Source organism: Podarcis vaucheri (genome assembly GCF_965113315.1).
Source record: "Podarcis vaucheri genome assembly, chromosome: 6".
In the NCBI taxonomy this organism is placed as follows: Eukaryota; Metazoa; Chordata; class Lepidosauria; order Squamata; family Lacertidae; genus Podarcis; species Podarcis vaucheri.
Window position 1 is genome coordinate 9,376,156 of NC_138764.1, and position 23,404 is coordinate 9,399,559.

Here is a 23,404-nt window from a genome sequence, read left to right on the forward strand (position 1 = left end):
GTTTTTTTATCTTGTGAACTGTCCTGAGATCTTCTAATGAAGGGCAGTATATAAATCACAATCATAGCCATAATCATAATCATTGTTAATTTATTCAATGAGAGTTGGCTTAAATGGACCTTCCATAGAAGACACCCAGGGTGCTTTATAAAGCTTGAAGTATAGGCACCAACAAGCCTTATGGGGCTCAAGACCAGGAACTGTGTGGATCACGAGTTGGTTTATCCCCCCCCCCATTGCCACCAAGGGGACTGGTCAAATGAAGGAATGGCAAGCCTAGAGTTGGAAGGGATCACAAGGGTCACCAACCCCCTACAGTACATGAATCTTTTTGCCCAATGTAGGGTTCAAACCCACAGCCCAGAGATTAAGAGTCTCATGCTCTACTGACTGAGCTATCTATGTTTCTAGAACACTGCTGGAACAGCCTAAAATCCTCTTGATCTGCAGAGTCAGGTGACAAGCAAGGAGCCAATCAGATGCCAGTCCCTGATACAGAACTTCTGGATTTGCTTCGTTCCTATGCCAAAACTATCCGTATAGTTGAGGGAGGACACCAGGTTTATTAATTTATTAAAACATTTCTATCCGAAGGAATGCAGGTGGTGTTGTGGGTTAAAGCAGAGCCTAGGACTTGCCGATCAGAAGGTGCTGTCACCTTTGTGGGGCTAAGCTTTGACTCACCTGCTAAAGGTATTTGCCCACCTGTGGACTCCAGATATGGACTGGTGACCATTGAAGAACTTGAGCCAGGGGGAGTGAATTAGCTTTTGGGAGATTGTGGGTGAAGCGAGTCTGCCGGAAAACAAAGCCTTGAGCCTCACAGAACAGACAAGGAGAGGCAAGGGGTGATCGTGATGGGATGGTAGTAAACTTTTCAACGTTTTCCAGGGATCTGGCTCTGGTTGAAGCTCTCCTGTGAGATGTGCGTTTTGTCCCTGGTGATTGGACAGTCACCCAAAAGGGACACTGAGCCCAGAGCATCTGAGTCCTGATGTGCAGCTCACTAAACACTGTGCCTCATGCCTTTGCAGGAGAAGAGTCCCTGACCATTTTTGTGGACAAGCGCAAGCTCAGTCGGAAAGCGGAGGCCGGCGGCCTGGCAGGAAGTGGTGGGAGCAATGCCACCGTCTCCTTGGAAACCCTGCACCAGCTGGCAGCCTCATACTTCATTGACCGGGAGAGCACTCTTCGGCGCCTCCATCACATCCAGATAGCAACAGCTGCCATCAAGGTAACCCTGGAGGCGAGCCAAAAGGCGGGGGGATGTTCCGTAGCACATGAAGCCGTTGGCTTCCAAGGCATCTCTGTGTAGAGCGTGTTGCTGCAATCTAGGCCTTGATTGGGTCACCAGTTCAGCATCAGGGGGGAAAGAGAGAGAGCAGAATAGGCCACAGATTTGCATAAAACATTTGGGGAAATTAATCCTGCCGTCCAGTCAGTGCTTCCCCTGTGCAGCTCTGCTGTGGGGCTTGAGGCTGACCCGGGCAGAAAATGCAGAGTAGCAGCGGTCCTGCGTCCGTGTGAGATGAGGGATAAATCAAGTCCAAAGACAGTCCGGTTCTTATCTCTAGAAGCGTTTATTTACAGAGCAATAAATCCATCAGAACTTTCGGCATCTCTGTGCTCAAAAGCACACACGCAGCCTCTGAGTTGAGCTGCGTCTCAGGCAGAATCAAAAGCAAGTCTGAACACTGACACAGACTGTGACGCACTTGTCTGCGTCAAGCTCCTCCCAGATACAGGACACCACAGAGTTTTAACCCTGTCAGTTCCAAACTCCACAAAACATGCATGTGCTAATTTATATGCAAAGGTGTAAATTTAGCAGTGATAACTATGATGCAGTGCTATGTGTCGGTACATAGGCCCCCTATGCAGCTGCCCAATTCATCTGATTCTTCCTCTTCTTTAATAATAATTTAATAATATTTTTAAATTTATATCCCGCCCATCTTGCTGGGTTTCCCCAGCCACTGTGGGCGGCTTACAACATATAAAAACCCCACAACAAAGCATCAAATATTAAAAAACAAAATATCCTATACAAGCAACAAACAAACCAGTAAATCAATAGAAACCCATAAGAACAATAACAATAATAAACAGTTCACAGTTATACCCAAATTAAAATAACCGCCAACCCCAACTAAGCATTTAAACAACATCAACCCGACAAAAACAAAACAGAGGAACCAACCTTAGAAACATTTTAAAACATCTTCGAAAGAAGGAGGAGATTGCCCAGGTTAAGGTTCCACATGACCAGGCCTCTGCTGTGACTGGGAATGAGTGGGAGGGGCCCATGTTTGCTCCTCCCCCTCATGCACACCATCTTGGACTGGTCTTGCTTGAGAAGTTTTGGCTAAATTTAGGACTTGTAACAGGGGTGATTTGCGGGGAGCAAAATTTTGCATTCACTCCACGGAAGTAGCGATCGACTCTCAGCACCGCGCCACCCCCGTTCCGCTCCAGAGCCCCTCACGGGGTCCCTTCGCTACTTGGGGGGGGCACTTCTGGCACCCGCCGAGTCCCACGGCCGCAGACTTCTCCCGCCTGCGGTTTTTGGACGGGTCCCCGCTGCGCCGTAGCGGTAAGACCCCAGGTTCCGCAGAGCTTCTCCTCCAGATCAGAAGGAGACCGCCATTGCTGGAAGTTCTGCATTTGATGGGGTTTGTTAATGGGCGGCAGCCGCTGTGGCCAAAAATGGTGTTAGCACTGGCTCTTGTCCCAAGGCTCACCGCCTGTCATTTCTCAGAATGAAACTCAATCATGAGGGAGTTTGCTTCCTGGGGAGTGGGGGAGATGGCAACTCCTGCTGTTAAATGCAGGGGAGCTTGTGTGGTAGCCATCATTCGTCCACACCCCAAATGCTCTGCTGGGGGGCCACTGCAGAGGAGGTCTGAGGAAAAGAAGGAAAAGAAACTGCACAGCTAATAATAATAATAATAATTTATTATTTATACCCCGCCCATCTGGCTGGGTTTCCCCAGCCACTCTGGGCAGCTTCCAAAAGAATATTAAAATATCAAACATTTAATCAAACATTAAAAGCTTGCCTAATAATAATAATAATAATAATAATAATAATAATAATAATAAATATATTATTTATACCTCGCCCATCTTGTTGGGTTTCCCCAGCCACTCCGGTTGGCTTCCAACAAAATATTAAAATACAATCGTCCGTCAAACATTAAAAGCTTTCCTAAACAGGGCTGCCTTCAGAGGTCTTCACACAACTGATCACTGAAAAATTGCCTTTCTGTCCTATTTTTGCTGCTTGAAATTGGAACTGCAGGTTGGGGTGTGTGTGCGTGTGTGTGTTTGTGTGTGGGGGAGAGTATTGCATTCCAAGATATGAGTATGGGCTGTGAGTATAATAGAGGGGAGGTTTGGCACTGGTTATTACTTATATCACAGTAAACACAGTATACAGAATGTCCTTTTTGTTGTTGTTGAGGGTGGTTTATTGTGCGTGGGATAAGCAAGATACATACCACAAGGGACCCTTGGAGGATTCACAGAAAAACCATCTCACGCTTTTGAAGGATCCACATCCATCAGGACACGTCGTCTTGTATGAGGGATGGGGCCGGTTTCGTTCTTGCTGTGAAATTGTCCCCATTAAACGGAGGAAAGTGATGGGGTTGTAGGTGCTTACCACACCGCCTCCCCCTGTTGATCCCAGGTATAGAGGAGCATTCAAGCCTGCTCCTTTCTATGTCATCCCATTCCAGATTTGGTTCCTCGGTCACATGACAGTGTGGCAGGATATTGGAAAATGGGAGGTATCCTAATCATGACCTCGTTCTTTGAGTGCAGATCGTTATGTAACCAAAATGGCACCATCTTCCTATGAGATGGAGAGATCAGCAGGGCTTGCAGATGTGCAAAACATATGGGGGGGGAGCCCAAAGGGCAGGGGTCAGCAGTTGTTTGACCCTGCCTCACCCAAGACTGCACCCCAGAGCCAAAGTCAAGAAATCCCTTTCCCCCCTAACTGATTTTCTTTTCCTTTTTGGGGGGGGGCAGGATTCCAATCCCCCAGCTCCCTCCAACAATGTACTGCAAAAGTCAGACTCAGACCAGAAAAGACGCTTGTTTTCCTGTTCCATTTCATTTTGTGCAACAACTCTGCTTTTATCCCCCCCCTTAGCCACTCTCCCCCTGCCTGCCTGCCTGCCTACCTGCCTGCCTGCCCACCCGCCCCATCGCATATGCCTGGATTTTAATTTGCAGGTTGCTTAAGCAAGGCTGCCATCCCTGAGATCTGCTACCCAGCTCTGCAATTATAAACCTATCGTTTTAGTCAGCCTTCCCCTCTCCCATTCCGCTCACACACCCCCGCACCAAGGAAACAGGAGGGGCAGCAAGCAGGGAGTCAGACCACAATTGGCGCCTTTGTGCTATTTGTGGGAAATCGGCCATGCTAATGATGGTGAGCTTTCATGGGGGGGCGGTGGCTAGAGGCAGGGTTGTTCTCCATCAGCAAGCCAATTACTGCACAATTATTCCTCCTTTTTAGAAGCAAAGTGGCCTCTTGCATTCTCATAAGCCTGGAGTGCTTGGCTCAAGTTTTACTGTTTCAAAGCGCTCTCTCTCTCTCTCTCTCTGTTTTGTCGCATTTCATGTCACTTTGGTTGGATTTCTGTGTTTATACACCCACCCACAGTTTGAGGATGTTGAGGGTAATTCAGTGTAAACAGGGCCAGCTCATGAGGTTTCAATGTCCAGGGTAGAAAATCCAAATGTCCCTCCCCCTCCCCCGCTAGTTGAACATGGGTCCCATCCACCAGCAATGTTTTGCCTGCGAGGCTCAATTGAAACAAACATGAGCTGTGCAAGAATCCACACTCTTCCTGTTCTACTCCCATTCATTTTGATGAGACTTGCACAGGAGACAGTCTTGGTGGATTGTGCCCAGTGGCACATATCTCTCTGTCTCTCACTCTGCTGGCCTTAACGGCACACAAAATCTGCTTCCATGCTTTGTCGTAGGACCGCTTCTGTGTGCAAAATGGCTCAAACCATACAAAAATGCAAATCAATGTATACAAGCAATTATGCCTGGCTTAACCCCAGCTCCCGGCAAGCCAGCCTAAATAGTAGTTTCAAAATATCCCTGGCTAAGCTTCTAAAGATTGCATGATTTCCCTCCATCTGGAGCTTAAGTCTTGTGCACGTGGAGATACACTCTTTTGCCTTCTTGGAACGTGTTTCTATCTCTGCCTCTCTGTTCACCCCATTGTTTGTGGCTTTAGAGATGACTACTAAAATGTGAGGTGGCTAGGCTGAAGTCACGCTAACGCTCATAGTTAACACACACACACTTTCTTGGAGGACTTGAATGGAGGGTTTTTGTTTAAGGACCAAAACAAATGCAGTTGTGAGGAGGGGGTGGTGTGAATGTGAGCAGAGCAATAGAGGATCTTGAAAATACATGGGGTATTTCTCCACTGGGAGAAAACCAGCCTTTTGGGAGGGTGAGGGTCGAAGAGAACATTGGGAAAGGGCTCTACTTTCCAGGTAGAATGGTAGAATTGTAGAGTTGGAAGGGACCGTGAGGATTGTTTAGTCCAGCTCCTTCAGCAGCTGTCCCATATGGGTATCGAACCTGCAACCTTGGCGCTACTAGCACCAAATTCTGTCATCACAACATATGCACACAATTCAATCTAATGTTCAGAGCAGGTATGTTAAGGATGGGCAAAGGTCCTTTGATCTTTGCATTTCAGTTGTTTATGGTAAAGCTGCACTCTTCCATTGCTTAGGTCACTGAAACCAGAACGGGGCCACTTGGCTGCAGTAACTACGACAACCTGGATTCTGTGAGCTCTGTTCTTGTCCAGAGCCCTGAGAACAAAGTTCAACTTCTCGGTAAGGATTTTTCTCCTTCCACCTGCATGGAATTGCATCCACATTATCCACTCGACACTAACTGGACTCATCTTCTAACTTGCTCACAAGGTGGAAATAGCAATCCTAAGTTAAAATGCATTTGTCTTGGTGTGTTGCTTGCTCCTGGCACACAATCTTCACCTCCTTTCCATGGCAGAAGGCCTCAGAACGGGAACTGAGTTAGATCACTCTGCACCCTGAGTTGAAGGCTTAAGCCCAGCTGCCGTGGCTGGAACTGTTTCCTGGCCCAAAGCAGATTCTGCATAGGGACCCCTTCATTTATATCTGTAACTTACCTCCAGCTCTGATCACACTCAAAATCAATCAGAGGATGCGCCTTTAAGTCATGGATCATGCAAACTCTTGCAGGCCTGCTGACCACCTGGGTGAGTCATATGACTGCACCACATACACAGAAACAAAGTTATTTGAATGTGTGTGTTCTTTCATTGAAGAACACACAGTGCTTGTGTATGTTACAGGGGTAAATTGGGGTTAAATACTGAGGATTCTGCATATTTTTATGAAGATGTGGAGAAAATCCATAATCAATATGAATCAACAAGAAGTTTGGAATATCATCCATTCAGTGCTTTTTAAAAACAAACACTAATGGATGCTATAGAATCATGGACCAAAGACATGAAGTCCACCGTTTTGTTAATATGTGTTGCCTCCAGTAAATTTTGTATATCGCCCATGCAATATTCCATCAGGCAACTGGACTAGTTTTGTCTACTCTTGCTGAAGATAGCATATTCAGACAGACGCCATGCCCAGGACTTCTTCCTGAGGTCCATTTTAGCCAGAGAAGCTGGAGCTTGCCTGCCCCTGGGATCATCTGCTGCTCTACTGTGAAAGTCAGAGTCCTCCCATGGTTCACTGTCTTTTGATATGTGCACATACACCAGGGCTTGTCCTCAGTCTCCAGCCAACTCACTTTAAGCATGTGCCAGGTGTGGGACTTTTCAGTATATGCACAAACAGATAAAACTCACAAATCAATGGAGTTATGTTCTTTTGCAACATCTAAAGGGCAGATATCATGAAAGAAGCCATTGTTCCATAGGGTGTTCCATAGGTCGAAAAAATCTGCTAGGGAAGTGAGTGTAGCTCTTTGGTTTCCATACGGGGTGCCAACTTGAATAAAATATTGTGGGGGTCCAGCTAAGCCCCGCCCCCGTAATCAATCACATGATCCGGTGCAAGCACACCATTTGAATGGCACTGCCCATCACTTTTGGGAACGCCCCTCAAATATTTTACTGGGGAGTCAACACCCCCTCGGCCCCTAGGAGGTTGCTCCTAAGTTTCCATAGTACCTGTTTTTCCTTAATGCAGATATGGCTGAGCTGAGGCCTGTAATGTCTCTGCCTACTTTTCGCAGGCCTGCAAGCCCTGCTTCCCGAGTACTTGCGTGAACGCTTTGTGGCTGCTGCCTTGAGCTACATCACCTGCAATTCGGAGGGGGAGCTGATATGCCGAGAGAATGACTGCTGGTGTTACTGTGGGTTCGGTTTCCCACAGTGCAACTGCCCCGAGGCTGACATCCAGGCTATGGAACAGAGCCTTCTTCAGATCCAGGGAGTTTGGGAGAACCACAACCAACAGTTTCGGGAATCAGGTGAGTTTGGGAAACGTGGGTCTCATGAGGAACGGGACGATGGGTGGATGATTGCCCACATCCAGTTGACTCAGCAAGGAAGGAGGAGGACAGGTGACTGAGGCAAGGAGCCATTCACTGTTGCACCTCTCTTGTGAACAGCCTGGCAGAGAATGCAGATGAGCCAGAAGACGAAGGAAGCAGTGAAGGCAGGTCTTGTGAGATGCCAGCCACTGCAACAACCACAAGAAGGGCAGGCAAATTTACTAAGTGAACCAGAGAAGACTAGGAAAATGTGGGGAGGCAAAGATTGGCTGAGTGTGTGGTGATGGAGCTAAGCTTGAAGATAAACGTCTGGAAAGGGAGAAAGACAGCAGGAGGAACTGGAAGCAATTTTGGGGACCTCCTTTAAACTCGGTTGGAAACCAGAACCTATAGTTTGTAAAAAGAGCCAGCTAGGAAGTGCTTGACCATTGATGGTTATTGACATCTGGCGGTCGACCAGCTGAACCTGAGGGAGAGTGGCAGTTCTGGGGCTCTGAGGACTTCCTTAAGTAAATCAGCAGCAGTGGCTTTTCCTAAACTTTTATGTTAGAAGAAGGTAGACACAGCATTATTTTTTAGAGTCGTGGGGCTAATTCAAATGTGTCATCAATGTGTTCAGTACAAATAGATCTTTTCCTGTTTCCAGGTTAGTTCTGCATATTTCCAGCATGGTCAGTTAGGAAAAACAAAATGTTCATGATCATACTACAAGTAAAACAGCTGCTGAGAACAGCTTAAACATATAACCACTAAATCGGTGTATTATAAAACCAAAAATAAATTGATCAGAAGATAAGTATGAACCTTATCAAGGCAAATAAATAGACAAATACACATGCAAAGCAATTATTTTAATAATAGCTGAAGAAGAAGAAGAAGAAGAAGAAGAAGAAGGAGAAGAAGAAGACTCATCTGCTGATAGAATTTTCAGTAAAAAAAAAGTGCTTTCAAGGTAGCTGAAATCATGAAGAAAGTCTGCGGGAAAAACACTATTGGCTGACAGGAGTGTTTCATCACCCCTTTGTTACCGCAGCTACTGCTGAACGTTTGAAGCTATTTTGTTGGATTTTTAGGCCCCTCCCCCACCCCTGGTCCTTTCATAGCTCTCATGTCACCTGTTAAGCTCTTAGGTGAGCAAATTGGAGAAAGATGGTAACTGTTCCTCCAGCTGCTGTTACTCATTGGGCTTCCTCCAGTTTTTCCTGACAAATCTGCTGTCACTTTGTGTGGAGCACAAAAGTCTTTTTTGTGTGTGTGCTTTTCAGCAGGCTTTTTGAGGCTGAGAAGTTTTCAGTCCTTATTTTGGTGGGAGATATGGAGGGGGCCAGTAGTGATGTATGGAAGTGAGAGCTGGACCATCAAGAAGGCTGATCACCGAAGAATGGATGCTTTTGAATTATGGTGCTGGAGGAGACTCTTGAGAGTCCCATGGACTGCAAGAAGAACAAACCTCTCCATTCTGAAGGAAATCAGCCCTGAGCGCTCACTGGAAGGACAGATCCTGAAGCTGAGGCTCCAATACTTTGGCCACCTCATGAGAAGAGAAGACTCCCTGGAAAAGACCCTGATGTTGGGAAAGATGGAGGGCACAAGGAGAAGGGGACGACAGAGGATGAGATGGTAGGACAGTGTTCTCGAAGCTACCAGCATGAGTCTGACCAAACTGCAGGAGGCAGTGGAAGACAGGAGTGCCTGGCGTGCTCTGGTCCATGGGGTCACAAAGAGTCGGACACGACTAAACGACTAAACAACAACAAATGAAGGGGGCACCAAGGAAGGCCTTCTTCACCCCCACCACTAAGGATCTGGGGAGGGTGGAGAGGTGGAGGACAGAAGGCAGGGGAAGGCACTGGTTGTACTGGGTGAATGCAAGACTTCTGCAGCTCCCAAGAAAATGATGGCACAGTCATCAGGTAAAGGCAGGAGAGAGGCAGTAAAAGTGCAGCTAATTAGCAATAGCTAGAACAGAGTTCCACTTCCCTCTGTTCTAAAAGAATTCTACTTGCTCCTTCAGGGCTTGCAGGATTTTGAGGCCTGACAGATGACAGCAAAGCTATTAAAAAAATGAAAAGAAAGTAAGAAAGAAACCCAGCAGAAGCCAAATTCTTAGTGATAGCTGGGGAAACAAAATGGGGAGGTCCTGCCAGCCAATGCTGGCAAGGAGGAGTAGAGGCTGCAATCTGTGATTTTGCAAGGCTAACGTTTTCTTGGAAACTGTGAATTCTAAAGTAGCAATCCTTGTTCTTCTAATTACTGAGTATGTGATTCAATGGTACTATGGGGCTGAAATAAGTGGCATAGCGTGGGTTGCCGGCGCCCAGGGCGGGGCAAGTGTTGCACTGCCTCCAATGGACCGGGCAATGGTCCCTTCACCAACCAGTGCCTAATCAAGGGAGTCTCTTCTTGCAAACTCATCCCAACCTGGGAGCAGAGATAAGGCACAGAAACACGAAAACAGGAACACCACTGTGTTGCCTCGCCCTCCTGCCTTTGCAGCGAGGCACTTTGGGCAATGCACGTGGCTCTGGCAGTGCTTTCTGACCTTCCTGTTCAGTGGGCAGCAGCGGCACCCTCCCCTACCTCCCAGCTGATTGAGGTTGATTGGAAGATAAGAGGAGTACAGTAACTCATACAGGGAGACAGTGGACAACCCTCCATCACAGAAGAGTGGAGCCTTGCAAAAGGCACTGGTTATTAACATATTCCTCACACTTTTTTGGAAATTAATCTGGGATATGAGTGGGGCTGGGCTGAATTCTTAAAAAAAACATTTGAACTGTAAATTTCTACTTTTGTTTTTAAAATGGTATCTTAGTTTTCTATTATTTATATAGTGTCATCATTGCATGAGGTGCTTTACAGAGCAACAGTGGCAGGGGTTGGGGGAGACAGGCCCTGCCCCATGGAGCTTACAGTCTTAAATTCAACACAGGAGGGAGCTGCAAAGCGAGGTGGATGGAAGGATAACAGAGGAGGAAAAAACAGAGGAGTTGCACATATTTGGGATGGGCTGATGACATTTTTATTCACCGTAAATATGGGTTAATCTAAAAACAAAGTTAGTTAATACTATAGCCTCAAATACAGGATACTTACGGAGTTTATAAAAAGCATGCGGACATCGCAGCTCCTAAAACAAGCGACAAAATATTGGATTCATCTTCAATAACATTAATCCGACAAAAATTGTTTTTCCAATAATTTATTTCCCAATACTGTCTGAATTTCCAAAGAATGTCAAGGTGATGGTGTGATATATATATATATATATATATGCAGGTTTTGGTGTCTTCGGGTGTCTTCCCGTGTAAGAGTCGGGGTGTCTGTGCGACGTTTCGACGAGGTCTCACTCGTCATCTTCAGGCTGGTGCTTTCGGCTTCTTGTTACTGGAACAGAGCAGAGTCTGGTGTTTGAGTTCCTATAAATACTGTTGAGGGGTGTGGTGTATAGCCTCCAACGTTCTGGGCAGAGAGGAAGTTCCTAGATTAGTGTGCCTTTTCTTCTTTTGTTCCTTAATTACTTGAGGGATATCTTGGGTGATTTCATGAGTGATATTCTGAATATCACTGGGTGGGTCATTAAGTGTAGATTAGTTGCTAAAGCTTTCGTGTCTTGACCTCTTGAGCTTGTGAAGAGTTTTTCTGAGAAGATGGCTGTGCTGCATTTAGTTGTGCTCTGGCTTGGCTTCGTGTATAGGGGCGAGCTGTGGTTTTGTGCCTTGTGCCAGCCAGATCTGTGTAGGGATTGCAGGGGGGTGCAGCATCCGGAGGTGCCACTATAGTTTGGCTACTGGATGGAGTCTGTAATATGTCTGTGGAGAGGGTCTGGGTTTGGGTCTGGTGTGGTTGATTGGTGACGGCGTTCTGTGTGCCTCTGGTTCTGGTGTCGGTTTTTGTGGGGAGGGCTAATTTCCAGATGTCTGGTAGGCGGGACGTGTCGTCACGCTTGTTCATGTTGTGAGGGTGTTTCTCTATCTCGATGGCTTCCATGATTATTCTCTTGTGGTGATGTTCCATGTTAAAGAGCAATTTGGAATCTGCAAAATTAATTTCGTGTCCTGTTTCTTTCATGTGTTGGAAAAGAGAGGAAGTTTTTTCTTCTTTTTTGACGGCATTCTTGTGTTCTGCGATACGTGCATTTATTCGTCTGTTTGTTTGTCCAATGTACGTGGCTGGGCAGACTTTGCAGGGTATTTCATAGACCCCTTGGTTTTCCAGCTGGATTTTGTCTTTTGGGTTTCTGAGGATATTGGCTATTTTTTGGTTGGTGCAGAAGGCTGTTTTGATATTGTGTTTATGGAGGATTTTGCTGATTTTGTCTGTAGTGCCCTTGATATAAGGAAGGAGGGCCATGCCATTGTTTTCTTCTGTGTCTTGGTTTTTGGGGGGTGTTTCTTTTTGGATTAGCTTCGTAACCCTGTTTTTCTGGTATCCATTGGCGATTAACACATTTGAGAGATTCTGTAACTCAGTTGTCAAGTGGTCTTTGTCAGCCAGGCGTTTGGTTCTGGAGATGAGAGTCTTGGCTACGGAGTTTATTTGTGCAGGGTGGTGGTGTGATTGTGCATGTAAGTAGCGGTTGGTGTGTGTTTTTTTCCGGTAGATAGTGTGTCCTAGGGAGCCATCAGGTTTTTTGTAGATTAGGACGTCAAGAAAGGGGAGTTGGTTGTTGTCTTCTATTTCCATAGTGAATTGTATTTTGGGGTGTAGGCTGTTGAGATGTGTGAGGAAGCTATCTAGTTTTTCTTTCCCGTGTGGCCAAATTACAAAGGTGTCGTCAACATATCTGAGCCAAAGTTTGGGTTTGTGTTCTGACTTGTCTAAAGCATTGGTTTCAAAGTGTTCCATGTACAAATTTGCGATGACCGGTGAGAGGGGTGATCCCATAGGTGCTCCTTCTATCTGTTTGTATCTTTGTCCATTGTGGATGAAGTACGTGTTGGTTAGGCAGTGGTTGGTCAGGTCCAGGATGTATTTGGGGGGGTTGTATTTGTTTTGAATGGCTGTCAAGGCTTCATTAATGGGCACTTGAGTGAAGAGAGATACAACATCGAAGCTCACAAGTAGGTCATCGGGATGTAGGTATTGTTTCTTTATTGTTTCTATGAACTGGAAGGAGTTAGTAACGTGTGAAGCGATGGATTCTGCATAGGGCTGAAGTTGCTTAGCGAGAAATTTAGCGAGATTTTGTAGAGGTGAGCCTATGGAGCTGACTATTGGTCTGAGTGGTGTTCCTTCTTTGTGTATCTTGGGGAGACCGTAGAGTTTGGGGCATCTGGATGATTTTTCTCTGGGGATGATTCTTAGCTGGATTTCTTCACTGATAGGAGAGGCTTTTATTTTGGATTTGGTGGTTTTTTCCAGATAGGTGGTGGGATCTGTTTTTATAGGTTGGTAGGTAGGGTCTTGGAGTAGATTTGATAGTTTTGCTTGGTAGTCCGATGTGTTCATCACAACAGTGGCGTTGCCTTTGTCTGCTGGGAGAATGATTATGTTGTTGTCTTTCCTCAGGTTGGTGAGTGCTTTCTGTTCTTCTTTGTGTAAATTGCTTCTGGGTGGTTTGCTGGAGCAGAGGATGTTGGTGACTTCAAGTCTGATTTTATTGGCTTCATCTGGGTCGATTTTGGTCAGGCTAGCTTCGACTCCGCATATGATGTTTTCCGTGGGGATGCGTCTCGGGGCGACTGCAAAGTTGAAACCTTTGGAGAGTACTTTGGTTTCAGTTGGGGTGAGGATCCTGTCTGATATGTTATGTACTGTTTGTTTCATGGGTTGTTGTGGAGGGTGGCTGGGCTTCTGGCGTTTCTCTAGTTTGTAGAGTTTGTTGGTGTGTCTGTCTGTCTTATGTGAGGTCTCAGTTTCAGCTCTCCAGACGGCTAGTTGTTTGCATTTGTCCCAGAGTGCAGGGTGGATTTTGTTACATAGTTTGAGGTGAAGAGTGAGCAGATCTTTGTTGGTTTGGTTTAGTAGGTATCTTTTCTTATGTATTTCGTTTCTGATTAGGGATAGTTCAGTTCGTTTCAGGATCCTTTCGGTAGCTGGGGTTTTAGAGTGGAATTTAAGTTGGAAGCATGTGGGAGTTAAGTTGTTGTCTCGGCAGTTGCGTAGGAACAGGAGATCACATAAGATGGTGGCTCTTCGGATTTCTAGTTTCTCGTAGGTTCTTGTCAGCTGGAAGGTTTCCTCCCCGTAGAGGTGAGATATTTGCTTTCGTAGATTTTCACGGGTACAGGAATGCAGGTTTTGGTGTCTTCGGGTGTCTTCCCGTGTAAGAGTCGGGGTGTCTGTGCGACGTTTCGACGAGGTCTCACTCGTCATCTTCAGGCTGGTGCTTTCGGCTTCTTGTTACTGGAACAGAGCAGAGTCTGGTGTTTGAGTTCCTATAAATACTGTTGAGGGGTGTGGTGTATAGCCTCCAACGTTCTGGGCAGAGAGGAAGTTCCTAGATTAGTGTGCCTTTTCTTCTTTTGTTCCTTAATTACTTGAGGGATATCTTGGGTGATTTCATGAGTGATATTCTGAATATCACTGGGTGGGTCATTAAGTGTAGATTAGTTGCTAAAGCTTTCGTGTCTTGACCTCTTGAGCTTGTGAAGAGTTTTTCTGAGAAGATGGCTGTGCTGCATTTAGTTGTGCTCTGGCTTGGCTTCGTGTATAGGGGCGAGCTGTGGTTTTGTGCCTTGTGCCAGCCAGATCTGTGTAGGGATTGCAGGGGGGTGCAGCATCCGGAGGTGCCACTATAGTTTGGCTACTGGATGGAGTCTGTAATATGTCTGTGGAGAGGGTCTGGGTTTGGGTCTGGTGTGGTTGATTGGTGACGGCGTTCTGTGTGCCTCTGGTTCTGGTGTCGGTTTTTGTGGGGAGGGCTAATTTCCAGATGTCTGGTAGGCGGGACGTGTCGTCACGCTTGTTCATGTTCATGTCTATGAAATACCCTGCAAAGTCTGCCCAGCCACGTACATTGGACAAACAAACAGACGAATAAATGCACGTATCGCAGAACACAAGAATGCCGTCAAAAAAGAAGAAAAAACTTCCTCTCTTTTCCAACACATGAAAGAAACAGGACACGAAATTAATTTTGCAGATTCCAAATTGCTCTTTAACATGGAACATCACCACAAGAGAATAATCATGGAAGCCATCGAGATAGAGAAACACCCTCACAACATGAACAAGCGTGACGACACGTCCCGCCTACCAGACATCTGGAAATTAGCCCTCCCCACAAAAACCGACACCAGAACCAGAGGCACACAGAACGCCGTCACCAATCAACCACACCAGACCCAAACCCAGACCCTCTCCACAGACATATTACAGACTCCATCCAGTAGCCAAACTATAGTGGCACCTCCGGATGCTGCACCCCCCTGCAATCCCTACACAGATCTGGCTGGCACAAGGCACAAAACCACAGCTCGCCCCTATACACGAAGCCAAGCCAGAGCACAACTAAATGCAGCACAGCCATCTTCTCAGAAAAACTCTTCACAAGCTCAAGAGGTCAAGACACGAAAGCTTTAGCAACTAATCTACACTTAATGACCCACCCAGTGATATTCAGAATATCACTCATGAAATCACCCAAGATATCCCTCAAGTAATTAAGGAACAAAAGAAGAAAAGGCACACTAATCTAGGAACTTCCTCTCTGCCCAGAACGTTGGAGGCTATACACCACACCCCTCAACAGTATTTATAGGAACTCAAACACCAGACTCTGCTCTGTTCCAGTAACAAGAAGCCGAAAGCACCAGCCTGAAGATGACGAGTGAGACCTCGTCGAAACGTCGCACAGACACCCCGACTCTTACACGGGAAGACACCCGAAGACACCAAAACCTGCATTCCTGTACCCGTGAAAATCTACGAAAGCATATATATATATATATATATATATATATATATATATATATATATATGCTTTCGTAGAGACCTCGTCGAAACGTCGCACAGACACCCCGACTCTTACACGGGAAGACACCCGAAGACACCAAAACCTGCATATATATATATATATATATATATATGTCAGGGTTGCTTCCAGATCCTAGCTCACAGAGGATCACGCTAGCCAGCGATCATAAAATAAAGTCTTTATTGAGTTACAGTTTCCATTCTCAAGCTGCTGCGTGCAACTCTACGTCTTATGCTTAGATCGGCGAAGCTCCGTCTGAGTCTCCGCCCCTTGCGCACCAACTTAATATCCTAGCCCTGCTCCACCTTTTCCGCCTGACAGTTCTCCTCTGGGTCCCTCTGCCCCCCGGGGTCTCTTCCTTCCGGGATTCTTCTGACGCTGACCCCCCGGACCCTCCTGTCTCCTTGCGCCGGGCTTTAGGACCTGGCTCCCTTTCCGGGCTGCCTACTGCGCCACCTTCCTGTGCATTTGAACTTGGCGCGCGCGCCCAACCTTCCACTTTCCGTCTAACCGTCACTTCGCTCCCCGATGGAGGTGTGGCCACTCCTGACTTGTGCCCTCCCTCCTGTTGTGAGCTGCCAGCGCTTGATCCCTGGCGCCCTTCCTCTTCCCTGCTCTCTGGCGGTGACGCTGGTCCCGATTTCCAACTGCTCCCCTCTGAGTCCCCTCTGGCTCTATCTTCCTGGGGTGTCCCCCTAGTCTCCCCCCTTGCCCTGGCCACTGGTGCTCCTTTTTGTGAATCTTCTGATTCACTGGAAAGACTCGGAGATCTCGGGTCGTCGTCATCACTCATCTTTTCCTCTGCCTCCTCCCCCTCGCTCTCTGTTTCCTCCCTTGCCCTCGCCTCTGCTCCTGAACCCCTGACAATATATATATATATATATATTCTTCCTTTCCTACAATCTAATATGGGATGTCAGATTTAATAAATCTGCTGTAAGCCAGCAGTTATTTCACCACGGCTGTATGGCTGGAGATTAACGCTGCCACCTTGTGCACATGGGGACTGTCAGCGGCTGAAGGAGAGGCAAAATAAGTCAAGGCTTTGAAAGTAGAGGCAGCCTGTGACTCCTGCCTCCCAACGTGTTTGCCTGCAGTCCCTTCCTGTCTCCTCTGCTGGTCTCCATGGGCAGAGCCCAGCTTATAGGTGGCGCTGGATGCGGTGTATCATGTGCAGTCAACTTCTGAGCCTATGCATACAAGATACAACCCAAAGAGCTTAAAAAACAGTTGAAAACAAAACAGAAAACAGCAGATACAGTATATTTGAGGGGGGGAGAGACACAGAGAGAAACAAAAAAAGATGCCTGTTCACCCAGCTGGGAAAGTCTGTCGGGGCAAAAATTTCTTCAGTTGTTTCCAGAAAGTAGGTGTCTGTTGTGTCTTGACAAGGAATGTTGCTCTACAGAACAGGAGCGGCAATTGTAGAGAAATGCAATGGTTTTCCTAGAATCATAGAATTGGAAGAGACCATGAGGGTCATCTAGTGCAATCCTCTGCAATGTAGGAATTTTCTTTTGCTCAAAGTAGGGCTTGAACCCACAGCCCTGAGGTAAGGGTCTCCTTCTCTACAGACTGAGCTACCCACTCTGTTCTATATTTGCTATATAATTTAATTAATCCCCCCCCAAGTATTTCAAAATACGAAATATTCTGAAATAGCAATTAATGGGAAACAACCTTGCGTTCACTTCTGTCATCCTCACTGTGAGATAGTGGTTTAAAGACACAGTCCTTCCCCAAATGGAGCGTTAGCAGGGAATATATATATATCACTGCTGCATAATTTGCCTCTGAATAACAGATACCAAAATGTACTGGGAAACAACAAGTAACTGCGTTCACACCTACCTGGTTTTGCCTGTTGCAGTCTAGGTTGATGCTGGTGCAGCCCTCTATTTTTGCATTTGTCCCCTAGGGTACAGCCAGGTCGTTCACACACCCTCAAGCTCCTTCTGCATCTTTTTCTTGGAGCATCTAAGGCAGCCTTTCTCAACCTGTGGGTCCCCAGATGTTGTTGAACTACAACTCCCATCACCCCTAGCTAGCGAGGCCAGAGCTCAGGGATGATGGGAGTTGTAGTCCAATAACATCTGGGAACCCATAGGTTGAGAACCAATGATCTAAGAGCTTACTCTCCCCAGGGCACCACCTGCAGCCCTTTTTTGCTTCTGCTGAGAGTGTGCACTACGGGTATGTCACAAAGTGTGGCATGGAAGAGTCTCTGCATAGAAGAAGCATGGATAGGGAGAGGAGGGCTGTGCCCAGTCTGCAACCTGTTTGTTGTGAAAAGGGAGAGAAGGATTAGAGTCCTACCTAGGTGACTCATACAACCATAGAATTGTGGAGTTGGAAGGTACCCCAATGGTCATCTATTCCAACCCCCTGCAATCCAGGAATCTCAGCTAAAGCATCCATGACAGAGGGCCATCCAACCTCTGCTTAAAAACCTCCGAGGAAGGAGAGTCCACAACCTCCTGGAATCAAATGATAAAACTGCCCCATTTCCATTGTTACTCGAGTTTGCTATGTGCCAGGGATTTTTTTCCCTTGGAGGAGCTCCAAAGCGATACAGTCCAGGTCAAGATTTACCACTTGGTCCTCTACCTTCTCAAAGGCGTGATGACTTTCCAGGGGTTGAGTGTTGCTTTCCAGTGTTATCCTTCCTGCTGACATCCTGTTCTGTCTTGGCAGAGGAACTACAGTCCCTGGTGAAGAAGTTCCCTGTGGACCACTTCTTGAACTTAACAGCCATCTCCCAGTACTGGGCAATGGATCCTGATATTCAGCACCGCTATCAGAAGTTGGGCAGCACCTTGAAGATGCTCTCCAAGAAGACCCATCGGATTGTCCGGCGTCTTTTCAATCTGGCCAAACGCTGCCACAGGCAACCTCGCTTCAGACTTCCCAAGGAGAGGTCTGGTATATTTTTGGTACAGCTTTGCTGGGCATAATCCAGTACAAAGATAGATGTGCCTCCAGCCTGCTATGTTGTGTGTGCTGAAGCATGTCTAAACTCTGTTTGGATTGTGGTTGTTTTCTTTTGGGGTCCAAGTGGGAAGGATCTAGTATCTAATATGGAATCTGAAGCCCCCAAGAGGCTTAGTGTTCTACATGTTACATACAGATAGATGATAGATAGATGATAGATAGATGATAGATAGATAGAGATAGATAGATAGATAGATAGATAGATAGATGATAGATAGATAGATAGATGATAAATAGATAGATAGATAATGATAGATAGATAGATGATAGATAGATAGATAGATAGATAGATAGATAGATAGATAGATGATAGATAGATGATAGATAGATAGATATAGATAGATGATAGATGATAGATAGATAGATGATAGATAGAGATGATAGATGATAGATAGATAGATAGATAGATGATAGATGATAGATGATAGATAGATAGATGATAGATAGATAGATATACACATATACACATATACACATGCACACACACATCACTGCCCATCTGAAGGAGCCAACAGCTCCCCTGTTTCCTGACATGCCCCCAAACTAGGGATTGAATTATGCAACCCAGGAGTTGCGTATACCTCAGTTTCATTTATTTCCCGCCCACAACTGCCAATGGTAGGGTTGATTTTTTATTTTTTTTTAACAGGAGGGCAGGGTCCTGGCCACCCCACCCTGCACCCTCCTCCCCAACTTAGTGAGTCTAAAATAATAATTAACCAGAGTAATTGTTTCTTATTTATGCAAAAGTGCAATGCGAACATTTTAGCTCAAAGCCTGCTGCTCACACTTATCATTTCCTTTGGATCACGACTGATTCCTTTTTCCTATATGCGGCACAGAAAGGCAGGGAAAAAGGGGCCAGCTCCTTCTCATCCCTAGAGCAGGCTTCTCCCATAATTACATAAAGGGATTTCAGGTGACTGAGTTCCATCAGACACTACCAGCCACTGGCAACTTGCCAGTTTACCACCTGCGGAGAAGGTTTCATAATTACAGAACACATGCATACATCCCTCTCAAGTGGAATTCCAGCCCCCTAATTTTCTATGTGGAAAGTGTGTATACTTTATGCAGTACTAAGGTTTACTGCAGAAGGATTTTGCTTTCTTTTTTAGGGGGTGATTGAAACATGGGAAATGGTTCAGACTAATTACACACGTCTTTGCTGTGTTGATGCAAAATTAACTTTTCATCTGCTTTGTGCCTTCTTCTGTCAGGCCCTTGACCTACTGGTGGAGCCATGCTCAGTCCCTCCTCTATTGCAGTGAGACCTCTGTGCCAGGAACGTTTGTGGAAGAAAGCCACAGCTGCAGCTGCCCCCATGACCAGCCCTCCTGCCAGGGGACTATCCCATGTGCCTTGGGCGAAGGACCAGGATGTGCCGCCTGCGCAGAGGACAACGCCACCCAGTGTGGGTCCTGCAACTATGGCTATGTGCTCACCCTGGGCCTGTGCCGCCCAGAGGTGGCCGAGTCCCTGGAGCACTATATAGGTTTGGAGACTGACTTGCAGGACTTGGAGCTCAAGTACCTTTTGCAGAAGCGGGACAGCCGCATTGAAGTGCACTCCATCTTCATCAGCAATGACATGCGCCTGGGGACCTGGTTTGACCCCTCCTGGAGGAAGAGGATGCTGGTAACCCTGAAGAGCAACAAGTACAAGCCAGGTTTGGTCCACCTCATGCTGGCCCTCTCCCTCCAGATCTGTCTCACCAAGAACAGCACCTTGGAGCCAGTCATGGCAATCTATGTCAACCCATTTGGGGGCAGCCACTCAGAGAGCTGGTTCATGCCCACCAATGAAACTGGCTTTCCCGACTGGGAAAGGACTAACGTGGATGCCTCTGGCCAGTGCCAAAACTGGACCCTCACTTTAGGCAACAAGTGGAAGACCTTCTTTGAGACGGTCCATGTCTACCTGAGGAGTCGCATCAAGTCTCTCAACGACAGCTCAAACGAAACCATATTTTATGAGCCTTTGGAGATGGATTCTTCCAAGAACCTAGGCTACATGAGGATCAATAGCTTGCAGGTTTTTGGCTACAGCCTGCCCTTTGAGTCTGATGCCATTCGGGACCTTGTCCTCCAGCTGGATTATCCGTATACTCAAGGCTCTCAAGACTCTGCTATATTGCAACTGATTGAGATCAGGGACCGGGTAAACCGCCTCTCTCCACCTGGGAAAACCCGCCTTGATCTTTTCTCTTGCTTGCTCCGGCACAGGCTCAAGCTGGCCAACAACGAGGTAAGTCGCATCCAGTCCACCCTGCAGGCCTTCAATGCCAAATTGCCAAACCCAGTGGAGTATGAGACTGGTAAATTGTGCAGCTAGCCTTGGGAGTGGGGCAGGGCTGTCCTTGTAGCTCCCGGAGGGGAGGACTGGGGAATGAGAAGCTGAGACTTCCAAAGGCCTTACTTTCATGCCAGCCGTGCTCTTCGGCGAGACAGCCAGCCGCCAGCCTGGAAGACTCCAGCGTTTGCAGACTCTGTGGCACCAAACCCGGGGATGAGATGCGCCACAAATCTCTGGCACGACAGCAGCTAAGAAGAGACCAAATGGCAGGGCTGCTGCTGCTGCTGCAAACGTCTTGCCTTCAGTTGCTGAGGAGTCCGCCTTGCATCCTCTCTTTTCTTGCAGGCTGCATTTGTGGAGCATGCAAGAAAATGTACAGGCCCACGAAGAAACCAGGAGATGGAGACATAGAAGGGAGAGGGAGAGAGACATGACCGAGGGCTAAACTTGTGGGAATGGCACTAAAGACTTGGCCTTTGTGGTCTGGTCAGTAGCCCTTAAACACACAGAGAGAGGAGCAGCAAAAGGATTGAACGAGGATTCTCTCAAGTGCTTCAAAAACACCCACTTAGGAGAACTGTTCTTTGGCCCTTGCCTCCCTTGGCGCAGTTTACTTTTGTATTGTTTTTATGGGTGTTTCTAACAATGTCATCGCCTTTACATTCTCCGCATTACTTTCTAAAGCTGCCACCCCAAGCACGCTGTCTTGGACATTAGTGGAAGTCCGTTTCTCACACCAGTGAAACTTGCTCCTCTTAAAGGAATGAGTTTAAGAACACAGTGCAGAGCCCTGATTTCAGCTGCCTGACCACCACCTGGGGTCCACAGTTTTGCTTTGTTTTCTGACCCACCCCTTTGGGGTGAGATCTTTTCAGTAACTGGTGAGTGGTAGCGTTTGGCACATGAAAAGTGTGCCTAAATTGCCCCTTTCTCTCCACCATCCCCAGGGAACACGTCACCCTCTTCTGTTCCATTCACATCACATGGTCCTGTCACACAAAGCTAATTTCACCAGGGGGGGAAATACACTTTTGAAGAGTGTTCCCAGTGGCACACAGGCAGTTTTTAAATGGGTATTCAGAGCCCAGTGGATGATTGGCCTTTCAAGCGTTTATTTATTATGTATTGATTTTAACTAATTGGCTTTTTAAAAAAGTATTTCTGCTTTTGCATTTTTTAAAATTTGAGTGGGATGTTCATTTTCAGTTGACTCCTCCAGCTGTGTTACACATCTTATACAAACGTTTGTTTTAATATATTTTGTAAGGGGTGGGATGAGGGAGAAATTGTTATGTTATGTTTTGGTTTGGTTTGGTTTGGTTTTTTGGAGGGGTAAAAAGGGAAAGCAGTAAACAAATCAAAATTGACTAAATGGCTTCTTTAATAGATGGAGAGTGTGTGTGTGCAAGTGCAAAGACATCTGAGTGCAAAGAAATATGTCTTCTTCTCTTCTTCTTTGGCGATCACTCACAGCCGAGTAAGATTGCCTTCCATGAACACGGTCTTAACAGTGAGTCCGTAAGTGACTGTGGAGGCCAATTCTGGATCCACACATCCTTCCACAGTGGGGACATTGGTTTCCGGGCAGGAGTTGTGTGGATTTGCCAAGCGTGCCTTCCTCTTAGCACATTTCATCCTGAGTTCGAGTGTCTTCAAAGCCCATGACACCTTTGGTAAAGGCTGTTCTCCAACTGGAGCACTCGCAGGCCAGTGTTTCCCAGTTGTCAGTGTTTATACTACTTTTTTAAGATTTGCCTTGAGACAGTCTTTAAACCTCTTTTGTTGACCACCAGCATTACACTTTTCATTTTTAAGTTTGGAATAGAGTAGTTGCTTTGGAAGACGATCATCAGGCATCCGCACAACATGACCAGCCCAACGAAGTTGATGTTGAAGAATCATCGCTTCAACACTGGTGATCTTTGCTTCTTCCAGTACACTGATATTAGTTCACCTGTCTTCCCAAGTGATGCGTAAAATTTTTCAAGACACCGTTGATGGAATATTTCGAGGAGGAGTAGGATATGATAGAAATATGTAGTATGGGGTGGATGTGTTTGCAAATTTACACTCATGCAAATGTTTACTCCAGCAGTAACTTGGGCAGTGAGGCACCTCACCTCTGAACTGTCAGTTTACTCCCCACTGAAGTAGTAGAGATGAAGTTGTTGCTGGAGTAAACTAGCACCATTTGAATGTGGGAGCACAACTTTACCTTTCCAGGGAACTGATACTGAATGTTGGGCACTGGATGAAAAATGTAAAAATGATGATAAGGGAACTAGATAAATATCATCTCACACAGTATATTCTGCTATTCCACCAAAAAGATCAAGGGGGCATTTTTTTTAGCCTCAAAGCAACCTCTCTGGTAGTAGGTGACATTGAGAGTTGGCAATTTATCCACAACCATCTGGTAACATTTTGCCAAAGCAAGTAAATGAATGTTCTAACAGCCACCTGATCATCTACAGTTTTATGGCATGTTCCAGGCCTAATATGAAAAGCCAATGAGTCTTGTGGGAGGAAAAAATGAAACCCTGTGACCCATGAGTGTGGGGTACATAATAAAAGAATTAGCAGCATGACTAGATTCAAAACACAGGGCTAAACTCACTCTCCAGCAGGAGAGAGCCCTGAGGAGCAAT

General features: G+C 46.4%; 1 protein-coding gene across 2 annotated transcripts in view; it reads left to right on the forward strand.

Annotated features, from left to right (window-relative positions):
- The window catches only part of BRINP2 (BMP/retinoic acid inducible neural specific 2), a 95,024-nt gene extending 73,122 nt beyond the window's left edge, over window positions 1-21,902 (forward strand). For both annotated transcript variants that reach the window (XM_082229063.1, XM_082229064.1), the window contains exons 4-8: window positions 1,035-1,234; window positions 5,775-5,880; window positions 7,289-7,525; window positions 18,165-18,387; window positions 19,682-21,902. In XM_082229063.1, coding sequence (XP_082085189.1) covers window positions 1,035-1,234; window positions 5,775-5,880; window positions 7,289-7,525; window positions 18,165-18,387; window positions 19,682-20,795 — 1,880 coding nt within the window. In that variant the 3' untranslated portion in view covers window positions 20,796-21,902. The remainder of the gene's footprint in view (window positions 1-1,034; window positions 1,235-5,774; window positions 5,881-7,288; window positions 7,526-18,164; window positions 18,388-19,681) is intronic.
- Window positions 21,903-23,404: the final 1,502 nt, after the last annotated feature.